Genomic DNA, 12139 nt, shown 5'->3' on the forward strand with positions numbered 1-12139 from the left:
GCAAAATCATTATCCGAGTACGAAACTTTATTTGATATCCGATATAATTTAATACTTTATTCTATTTGCATAAATTTTTATCCGGTTATTATTTGATCCGATAAATAATTATCCGAACCCGGTTACTTAGTGGATGGATGTGAATATTTTCCGATAAAAGAAATTCAGAATACAGACATCCTTAAACAAATACAAATGAGAATTCGGAGGCAAATTTTCGACTATCCATTTACAGGTCTACACCAAAGCACAACTAGTCAAAATGAGAGATAAATTGCTTCCTTTCAAGGTTTGGTTACAGAAAGAGATCATGTTAAGCAAAGCTGTTAGCGTAACACACAATGGACGCCAGATCTACCTGCACGGCTGCACCAACAGTCAATCCCATGCTCTGTGCGGTTATGCCTATCTCAGGCAACGCTTTGGGATCTACTTGCCTACGATATGTCCATGTTCATGTTAATTACTGGCACATCCTAGGTGACACGGACAATTAACATTTATTTAGTTGGTTGAGATGTAGCCCTCATTTAGTTAATAGCAACTTAAAGCATCAGTAATCACACAAGCATCATTCAAAAATTACAGACAGACATTATACATACATGGAAATTGGAAAGTAGTTTTCTATCCAAGAGTGTGGCCTGCACTTTCATTTCAATGTCTCTCCCTCCTCAAGACGAGGAATGCCTTTTCATCTAGGAAGAAGGGTGATAGCCTGTTTTGTTCATGACCATCTCTGGATCAGGATCTGTACCTGCTGTCGCAGAAGCTAGGCCCCACCCCCTTGTATATATTGGTAATCGAATTTGAAAAAAGCTATACATGGGCACATCCACCACGATCAAGGCGTTTCCCCCCAAACATAATTTTTTATCCCGGTCCAAGGTGAATGAGCCCTAAAAGAATGAGAGTCCAAAATTGTACGAGCAGCGTCCCCGTATATAATTCTTTACACAAAGACCAAGCCAAAGATTTAACAAAAAAAATTTCCAAACTAGAAACCAGGACTGAACCTGCCTGATCCAGATCGCTATGGGGAGATCTGGATGGGCAGTATTTATCATCAATTCCAAACACTCACCCCTGCTTCCACCCACAAACCAACTCCCCCCCCCCGCCCCACGGAAAAAAAAAAAACCAAAAACTTCTCCCTCATACACACAGATTATAGTCTAAAACAGTCACAGACAAATAGCAAACTAACAGAGGAGCAACAAAAGGCCGAGATAGGCATTGTAGTCTAAAAAGCTTGAAGACAGGATAAACAAACCACTAAAGAGCAGAGAAAACATGGAGAAAAACAACCTCTTCCCCATCATGGAGATGGTTGAAAAGATTTAGTCAAGTCCAACTGGTACTTCATTTACCTTGGTTTTCACTTAGATTCTTTGCCTTATCAAATGGATCACTTTCCAATTCACTAACAAGTAGTGCCTGTGAAATTGCAAAAACAAGTACAGTAATGTTAACTCACACAAAGAGGACTTCAGAAGCTAAAGGCAAAAGAGGCAGAAGTGTAGTAACAGACTTCAAACTTTTTTTTCAACATACCAAAAATAAATAACCGGTAATCTTACCTTAGTCAAGGGGTTTTCACCAACCAAAACATCTGAGTCCACATAAACTTGCATGTAAATCTTCATAATTTCACTTTCTCTTGCTTAATTAAATGATACACGTTCTAGTAATCCTTCAAGAATGGGATCCTGAACGGTAACTTGATCAGAGTACAAAAGTAGAATAGCATAGCCACATTAATTTGCAGTATGTTTCCTTATATATTAATGGGATCCTCAACAGTGACTTATCCAACTACAAAAGTAGAAATGTATAGCCACAATAATTTGCAGTTTTTACTTCTGAATCTTCATTTTCCCTTGCTTCATTAAATAAGATTCCCTTCTTGCAACCCATTTAAGAATTGGACTTGCATGAACTTGCAGTTTTCTTCGTAATTTTCATTTTCTCTTGCTTCACAAAACATATTCCCTTCTTGTAACCCATTATAGGGACTCTGATTGGTAACTTGCTCCAAATACAAAGTAGAATTGCATGACTTCTTTCATGTCTATCCTACAGGATCCATGTCTGGAAGAGGGAGGATCAGATCATTTAATTCCAAAAAATCTCCCTCCAATAAAAAACTGGTGCTCCCACTGACAGTTCCATTGGAAGAATCCACCTGCATAACATTGTTATGGTAAGATACTATCAGAGGCGAAGTTGAAAGAGTTTGGGGTTGGTTTGCTAGTTACGTAGGAAAAATATATTATTCCTGCTGCCAATAATTCTACCACTAGAAAAGAGATCAAATCTTAATTTTGTCTTGCACGAAATTAATGCCACCAGCTATTGTATCCCATTGGCTCCCAAGAAAACTCAGTGTGAATCTAGGTAGAGGATGTCACATCTTGACTAAATAAAATGATTAAAATCAAAGCCCCACGGGTTGGAGTTTCACAACTGGGATACAGGAACAAATAGCTGTATTTGCATACAATTCTAATCCCTACTTGAAAAAAAAAAAAAGGAAGAAGAAGAAGAAGACAGAGAGAAAGAAAAAAGAAGAAGAAGAGTGCAGAAAATGATTTCAGAGGGAAAAGAACCAATCAGAGTAAACAATTAGTATGAGCAACAGATGGAGAACTATTAGTTGCGGCAATGCGAATAACAAGACAAAAACAACATACTGTAAAGTTTCAACAGTTCAAATCATGTTCTAGACTTCTAGTAGATCCACCCCCTCTCCTTCTCTCTTTTATCAAAAGAAGTTCTAGTTTGCACAACAGCTAAAAAATGGCCTTACCAGCTGATTCTGCCATGAGATGGTCATGGGGAACTGAGAAACATCATGAAAAGTTTGTTCTGCAATAACTGAATCATATTGCTCACTGATTGAGTTCATTGGTAACCTCTGAATCTCATTTTCTGTTCCAACAGACGTATCTGCATTCATTAGTAGTTCACCAATGCCAGATGTTGAGGTTCCATAATGTTGTTTACAAGGAACATCCACATTTTTCTCAGTACAAGAATTTGGGACATGATCTGCAATTTTAGCGCCCGGACAAGATTTAAGAAATACTCGACATAGAGAGAAAGAGTCCTGCACATGAAATCCAAGGTTTAAGCCATATAAAACATCATTTTTTGAATAGAAATTGTATATTTTATTACTCAATTGGATATCCATATAGAAAATAATCACACTCTATGCTCCAACTATATTTTTCTAATTTGTTGAGGGAATGCATTATCAAATAAGGGAGACTATTTTCTCGTTTGGCTCCACATAGCAAATCCTTGATCAGGGCCCTACTTCTTCCATAGAACTGATATTTTCTGGATAGGTAGGTACTAAGGTCCCTGTTCACATGTCAAGTTTCAATCCCTGGAGTTCAAACATGTTGCAAAACAAAAGATTGGAAAATCGGAAGAAACCCAATAGTAGATCAGAATATCAGTAGGAGCCCATGGACATATATGGGAACACATGCCAGTACATAGGGGGTAAATTAATAAATAGAGAGGACGTGTTGTCCAGATAGACCATCTATGCATTCAAAATGAAGATTACAAGGTTTTCTTGATTTAGCATACAGATAACATAACAAATATTGTTTAATAACAGAAATACAAAGAACAAATAAAAGAACAGGGGCAGAATAATACTTAATAATGCCAAGCACCTACATTCACCTAAATGTAATAACCACAAGCACATTCTATTGCGGACAAATTGATGCATTCAATGTCACACAAAACCAATCATTCTCTTAAATCCCGTTATCATATTGATTCAGTTTGATTATAAGATAAAAATCATGAATATGGACACAACAAATATTCTTGTCACTGAAAAGGTGGAATTAGGAATAGGACTTGATGCAGGGCTGAAGACATATGCTAGAAAAAAGAAGCTCAATGGCATTCGTGGGCTATGTATGAACCAAATCAGCCCATGGCTTTCATGGGCTAGGACAATTTTGGTGTGGTAAAATCAGCCCACATGTTATGATCTTCATGGGCTAGACCTAAGCCCAAATCTAGTCTATTATGAATGACAACTTGAGAAATTCATCAAAGTCAATAAAAAGGGTTGTAGTTTGAAAATAAAGAACTCACTGACAACATGAGCTTTCCTTTGTCAAAAGCTAGGTAGTGGTCGAGTAAAATATTAGGTGGGTGTTAACTAGTGGTTGGTTGGTGTATTAAATGTTTATGTCTTTAGATTGGCTATATAAATGGACTTATGTAAGAGGGTAAAGCACTTCACTCATCAATTGAAATAAAAGTTTCTTTGCAAGCCCTTCTTCTTCTATGGATAAACCTTGAGCTTGATCACGGTAGGTTGGTGTTCAATCCAATCAATCCACCTTACGGTGTGAAGCCTGAGTGTTATTTTGTTGTCCTTATTGATTTCTCAATTGTCTTATTGTTCCCTCTCTTTCTTTGTCTATTAACAAGTCTACTCTAGCGACCATTTCTGTTTCGGTTACTATTCAGATCTGCCATCTACTTGATATCAGATCTCAGGGTGTCTCTGTCATTTCATAATGGTAATCTACGTCAGCCTAACTCAAATCTGGTTCATAGTTCTACTCCTACTTTGAAGAGCTATTTTGTCCCTGTTGTTATGTTACTTTCATTTTGATAACACTTTAGGTGTCAGTTTTGATCCACATCTGATTTTTGTATTATACTTAATCTGTCAAATCTGGACCCATTCCCTATGAACAGATCTTGATTGGCTACTCTTTTGATCATTCAAGTACAATACTACATTAGGACTTGGTACGAAATGGATCTCAAAATGGAAAGGAACAAGGGAGATGTGGACATACCATAACATGACAAAAACTAACACATTTTAACACAAGAGGAAGGAAGAAATTAAAAAAATTCTTTCCTAAATCTATATTACTTACTAGGTAATCCCTTTAGGTTTGTGTTTTCCACATTCTGAATTGTCAGTACTGAAATGTCAAGATTGAAATTAATAAAAGCAATGAGGTGATGAAATAATACTACTCAAAAAACCTAAATGCAAATGGGGAAAGAAAAGATAAGGATACCAATATGAGAGAAATATCTTGTGCATTATTGTTTACTATTATTAACTACTTATCTCTGCTTCTTGTCTTGTATTGCCTATATTCCAGACGTCCCTCTTTCAGATCTATAGGAAAAATGACGTAGGACCAACAGGGAGACCTAAGGAAGGCCCAGCATGGTGGCCCAGCACCATGTGGCCCTGCCAGCAGCCTAGGAAACTTCAGCCAGCATATGGGTATCTTGGTCATTTTGGATACCCCTAGCCCAACAAAGTTGACCTAAGTAGAATCAGAATTTTATTAGGACCCAGTCCTAATTTTATTTTGTTACTTGAGTTAGTCCCTAATAAGTAAGAGTCCTAGTCCAGTTAAGAGTAGTTAAGCAGGAATTTTATCTTAAATAGGATCCCTCTTGGAGTGGAAATTCTTTTAATTTGCAGTTGTAAACTTGTAAATTAGTTTGGAGTTCTCTTAAAACAGAAATTCTAGTTTGTTTCCCTTTCTAAGTTGAGTGCTTATTGAAGTAGGAGTCATAACTAAAGTAGGAGTCCTTTGTTTTGGTTTCAAATTTGAATGCTAGTCTAAGTCATTCAATGTAGGCTATAAATACAGCCTTACACATGTAATCAAGATAGTTTTGATGATTAATAGAATTTGCTTGAAGGAGAAATCGAGTGGAGTGTGAAGGCTCTCAAGGGAGGAAACCCTGTGGCAGCCTGTTTGTGATCTTTGTTTATTTGATTTGTCTTCTTCAGGTTCTCAACTAGTAAGAAAAGCATCCCACCCTTCCCCCTCTCTTTCCCCCCATCGAACCTAGTCTAAAACCTCTCCCCCATCCCTGCAGCATCCTTTCTTTCTGCCCTAACCCTAATTCCAACATCTCTTTTCCCCTCCCCAAGCTTGCAGCATCAACACTTTCTTCCCCACACCCTAACTCCCATATCTTTTAGCCTCCTTCCCCATATCCCACCCTCTCTTGGAATAATCACCTCCATTTCCCTCCCTAGAATTCGATCCCCATCCCTCACCCTAATTGTCCATAAACACTAAAACCTGCACTTCATCTTCTTTCCCCAAAACCCTAATAACTTTAACCTCCCATACCCAGACCTCTTGAATCCCACTCCCTTGTGGATTCTTCATCCCCTTCCCCCCCCCCCAATCCTGAACCTTCAACCCTAACCCTAGCCACCCCTAGAAGCCGTAGAACTAGAAACCCTAAATTTTCCCTAAACCCTAGACTTCAAAATTCAAACCTGAAATTTGGAAAATAAAAATAAAAAGAGCTTTTTTACACAACACCCACTATTACTGGGGTGAAACCGTGACTACCCACTATTAAGCTCTAAATTAGATAACACCCACTCTCAAAATTACAAGTTACCCAAACTTAAGTTTTGTTGTTTAAGTGAAGGGTAAGATGACCTAAATGCCCTTACCCCCATTTAACTTTACAATTTGAAATGCAAATTACCCAAATACCCTTTAGGAATTGAAAAGACATTATTACCCCCAATTTGACTCTCCAAATGACCTAAATAACCTTACCCCATTTTACTCATTTAGTGGGTGAAGGGATTCTTCAGTTCAATCATCTTCTTCTTCTTCGGTTCAATCCACTGCTTTGGTGCACTTCCTAGGGGAGCTCTTTTGTTCTTTCTAATATAAAATCGACTTTCAGTTCTGATGTTGATGATGTTATCTGTTTCTAGATTCATATGATTGGATTGAAGGATTATCTGTTCGATTAAAATATATTCTCTATTTTCTTTTTTATTGAATTTTGAGGAAATTAATGAATTGAAGAATTACCAGTTTAATTCAAAATGGGAGAAGAAACCCTAATCTGTGAACAATCTCAAATTAAATCTAGGGTTTCCACCAATTCTCATCAAGAAGAAACCCCAACCAGTGAACAATCTCAAATCAAATCTAGGGTTAAGTTACAGCTTCAAATACCACTAAGTTTGGATTCACTTTGATAGATCTTAATCATATTGCCACGATTGATGATGAAGATAAGAGGCAAGTTGAGCTATCTGTTGTTTTTTATGCAGAAATCGTTGATCCCATTGAATGACGGATTACAGTGGTGATAAACATAAGTTCTGTTTTTTCTTTTTTTTTTGGTCGAAACCTGAATTTATGTATTAAAGGCATCAGGTCAAACCCTGAACCGAGAAGTTTTGGTTAATCTACCAAAATGAATTTTTAATGCACAAGGGGCTAGAAAATTTGTGGCCCTGTTTTTTTTTTTTTCCCTATGAATATAAGAGAACACCAATTCAGTGAGTGAGGTAGAAAGCAAGAGGCCTCATTCTGACTACGGTTTGCATTCTCTAATAAATGAAGCCAGAAAGCCCGGGAAAAAGCAGGGCAACAAATCGTAAATAACCTCTTACAATTGCTGCATCAACTGACCTTTGATCATTATTTACTTACAGATTCCTGTTATGCACAGTCTAGTGGCTCAAATAACTAACGACAGGCATACAATCCATATTGCAAGTCTATAACTATATATTATCTGCAAGTCTTCTTATCTGACTACCCTCTCTACCATTAGAGAGAGGGAAGTCAGAGGGTGGAAAGAGAGAATGTGAGGAGAGTGAGACAATGGGGGTAATTTGGCAAGGGCATTAAGGTCATTTAGTGAGTCAAATGGAGGGCAATAATATCATTTTATTGCCCAAAGGGCATTCGAGTAATTTGCATTTCAAATTTTAAATGAGTTAAATGGGTTAAGGGCATTTAGGTCATTTTATCCATCACTTTAACAGAAAATCTGGGTAACTTGTAATGTTGACAATGGGTGCCATGTAATTTAGAGCATAATAGTGGGTGGTCACTAGTTTCACCCCAATAATAGTGGGTACCGTATAAAATCTCACAATAAAAAAAATTTCAGATTTAGATTTCAACAACCCTAGACCTCCAAAACCTAGCCGAGCCTAATAGATCGTCCCTACAAGTCCTAAGAACCCTAAACAGCCCCAACATCCCCAACCACAAGGTTTTGAGAAACCCTAACTTGCCTGCTGAATTCAACTATTGGATCCTATAACTGGCCCTCAATTTTGAGGTTGTATCAACTGGTATAAGAGCTATGGATGAATCAACAGGAGCCTAGCACAGTTATAAGGGTTGTAATCGGGTGGCCTTACTGCAGCAGACCCTACCCACCCCTCCCACACGAGTAGTGAACACCACAGACACAGAGAAGTTGTTCCAGCTGGTGGATACAATGAAGACAAAGAGAGGAATGGCCATACCCTTGAATCCAGGTATGACAGGTATGACACCGATGAAAGATCACCACAAGGGAGAGGTCACCAAACACCAATTACCCTAGAAGAACACATCTGATCCTACTTCAATGGAGGACAGGACCTGAGAAAAGGTGGAGACTTTCACAAAATCAAGCGTGAACTAAGGAGAGTTCAGTGGATCCCTAGACCCCTAGGTATTCTATGACCGGAGAGCTGCCTTAGATGATCGCTTCAACGGGTATGATCTAAAGGGGTGACTGAATTTAGGGATTTGAAGATCTTAGTTGGGGCTATAGCTATAAAGGGATGATGAAGGGGCAGTGAAGGTGATTTCATTCAAGTCAGAATCACTTTGGATAAATAACTCACTGGTATATTTAGCTGAACATTATCCCAGAGAAGCAATACAGTGTAGATTGAACCTTAGAAAATAGCAAAAAGGCTACATAGAAACCAGTCGCATGTCTGAAAGTAGCAGCTTTATCACCTTGATCCCTGGGTGGATAATTGCATCGATTGGCATATTTTCTGGTCCTTCTTAAGTGGTTGAAGAAGGATCAATATAAGATACTTAGAGCAGCAAAAGGGTGGCTGAACACCAGAGGCGAAAATCTCCAGATGTCATGATCAGCAGAGCTTTTTTTTTTTTTTTTTTTTTGGGGGGGGGGGGGGGGGGGACAAACTTAAGCCAGTTAAAGGGGTTCTAATGCTATGTTACAATTGCAGATCTCTGTAACCAGTCAAGGACATAAGAACAAAGAAGAAGAACTTGAGAGTGAAGAGTGAAGAGAGAAGAAGGGGGTACTGCAAGCTAAAGAAAGGGCCTGTGATAGGAGTTGTTTCTCCCCTAATCACAGGATATTTTATAATGTCATAAAACTACACAAAATACCATCTGCCTAAAAATAACTAACGGCAGAATTACAAGACTAAAAGAATGAATAGACCTTGTGAATCAATAACAATAGAAAGACAACACTAACCCCATCCAGTCGCCAATAGCTAGAAGTCCAGCTATCGCCGCAGGACTTCAACAACAAACAGTTTCAGGTTTTAGTCCTAAAACTAGGACTTAGGGGGATAAGGTTTTCAGTTGGCAAAATGGACTGAGATTTGGGTTGAAGTAATGAGAGACAATGAGGATTCTATCCTCATAGTAAGGAATATTTCCATGGTGGGGAAAAGAAGTTGCAGATTTGATGTCAATGACAATTCAATGGACTTAAATAGAGGCTGCAAACAGCAAATAAAAAGATGAAAGAGCAGCGGGGAAGAAGAGAAGATGGCCTAGATCAGGCCACCCTACTAAGTACAGGCTTACCAAACTCTACTTTTATGGCAGATATTGTTAGAAGACTGTCCCACAGTCAAAGTACGATCTAGTATTCCTAACTTCTCAACACCAAGAGAAGAAAGTACCATCCCAATGGTTAAGCTCATAAGCTATTTTTGAATTCAATAATCAGTGTCCAATTCACTCTCCTACAATGAGGCTACAGGGCAAGATAAATGAAATTCTGGTATAAATGCACCTGAGAATCAGCAAAGATTACAGATATAATAAGGGTTTGAGGTGTGAAGCATTTGATACAGAACTGAAAGTGTTGTCCTACATGGGTGAGACTTTTCATACCCTACAGCTGAAAGGGACCATTTTTTGAGCTTGTTCTTGGCTTTGTTTTTCTTTAACATTTAACCTTTTTACTGTTATACTTATATTTAGTATTTTGAGTTATCCAAGCTGGATTAGGATTTGGAGTTTTATTTGATTTAGGAATGTCATCCAAGTTTCTCAATTACACCTAACTAATCTTAAGTTTAGTTCATATATGAGTTAATTTAGTCAACATAGGAGTTCTGTTTCACTTAATTAAGTAAGAGGTTCCTTCTACTAACAGGGTTTTAATTTAGAACAAAATTTACCCGTAGAGGCAACGGGTGCAAGCAAGGAGTTAGTTACATATATCTTGCAATATTTAGATTCTTCCTCTTATTATTAACTGGTTTATTGTATTGCAACGGTCAGAACTCTTCCTCAGGTTTGAGGGCAAATCTTTTTTCTCCTTTTCCTCTGCTAATTTAAGGTGATCAAAGAAGGGGAAGTCAAAACAGCTCTCTAACATCAACAAAAGACACTGGTTCTCTCAAATACAACAATAGGAGATTTTTATGTCTTCTAGAGAGCCATAGCAGGGATGATACTCCTTGACGTGAATCATAGTTTTAGTTTACTTTCCCCCAGTCTGGTATCCATCATATTCCCCTTCCCAGAGCTTTTCCTTTCCAACTAATTCCTTCCTCTGGTCATATAGTGGTAACAGTCAGCAATTAGTGGATATGATAGTGTTCTCAAAGAAATCCTAACCCACAATTATGATACTGTTGTCCTCCACTTACACTACAGAAGACAAGCTGAACTATAAAACTGAATCAAGTTCACTAGCCAGCAAAAGCATCAGGCATCCTTAAATACTTGAATCCTCCTTAGCAAAATTAGAGAACATCCCCCTCCCCAGAAACAAAAGAATCTTCTTAGTTACTTGAATCGTCCTCAGAACGAGTCCGCCTCTTCCCCGGGGACTCTTCCCGTTCTTCCAAAAATGAAATAGCATTTTTAACGTAACGCCTAACAAGCATAATCATTCGAAGAAACTGAAATTGAGCATCTGACCACAATGAAGTAGATTTTGATCAACTACCACAATCGCAATACAACAGGATTATATCTTTAAGCGAAAGAATGACAAAAAAAAGAAAGAAAAAAAAGAAACAAGAATCTTCCCCTTACCCTATGATTGTCGACGAGGGCGTACTCATACATAACCCAATCAGTCTTCATGGTACCAGACGAATTCCCACGGTAGAACACAAATGTCTTCCTCTTCCCCAAAACAGCACCTTCATTTCCATCCACAACATCCCGTACAGGTCCCCTTCTCTTCCAAAACCCACCTCTCGCCTTCTGCTTCACACGCTCACTCGAGGACTTCACAGTAAAACAATACCAATGCTTCTTACTTCCTCCACGACCATAAGGAAAGCAAGCTATGTCGGGGAGGTCGCAAGGATCATAGTTATACAAATCGATTTCCTGAATCATATTCATTCCAACAGATTTGAAATCAGCACTGGAAGAAGGAATGGAAAGATCAGAATCATGGAGTTCATCACGACTGTTCTTCTTAGTAAGGTAGTAACATAGAAGTTGCTGTCCAGTAGGGTAGAATCGAACACCAGGTGGTAAGCGGATCGGAATCGCTCTCGCGTTCCTAGGGTTAGGGTCTCCCATGAATGAGAGATAGAGAGATCGCTACTTCGGTTCCAGCACTCCAACATCCAAATGTCATCTAAGGCGTAAATATAAGAAATGGAAAACTTTGAGGAGGGAGGGAGAACGACAACAGCAACCAAGAGCTGGGAAAGTAGTCGTAGTAGTAGTAGAAGCGCGAAGCGTGCCTGTGAAGCTTCAGCATGTATTGGTGGGGCCAACTGGCCAAGGCCCAAGGGTTGTTAATGGAATTTTCCTTCTTCTATAGACATCACATAAGACGAGAGTGACAACACGATGTCGAAATGGCAGCTCGTGATTGGTCGAGAGCAGAGAAGGCGAATAATTCCTTTTTCGGTTAAACGCACAAGGCGGAAATGGAAATTATGGAATAACGAAAACGGGGTCCGGCGGCTGTTTGGGGTTGAATTAGTTTCGTTGGTCAATTCTTGGGGTTCTTTGTGTTCTTTTGTAAGAAATTCGGGGGATAATATATCATGTCAGAATCAAGCCCAACATTTACCCAATCAACTTTTCGTGGAAAT

General features: G+C 38.6%; 1 protein-coding gene across 1 annotated transcript; it reads right to left on the reverse strand.

Moving 5' to 3' along the window:
* Positions 1–1168: 1168 nt before the first annotated feature.
* Positions 1169–11925, reverse strand: LOC149018058 (NAC domain-containing protein 54-like). The gene is made up of 4 exons (XM_089152381.1): positions 11115–11925; positions 2810–3109; positions 1581–2185; positions 1169–1437 (listed from the first exon to the last, which is right to left on the reverse strand). Exons 1-3 carry the CDS (start codon positions 11613–11615, stop codon positions 2072–2074), a joined length of 915 nt encoding a protein of 304 aa, XP_089008507.1. The 5' UTR covers positions 11616–11925; the 3' UTR covers positions 1169–1437; positions 1581–2071.
* Between the last annotated feature and the right edge of the window lie 214 nt (positions 11926–12139).

The sequence above is a fragment of the Hakea prostrata genome, chromosome 4 (assembly GCF_041222555.1).
Source record: "Hakea prostrata isolate BN-2017 chromosome 4, UWA_Hpros_2, whole genome shotgun sequence".
Taxonomy (NCBI): Eukaryota; Viridiplantae; Streptophyta; class Magnoliopsida; order Proteales; family Proteaceae; genus Hakea; species Hakea prostrata.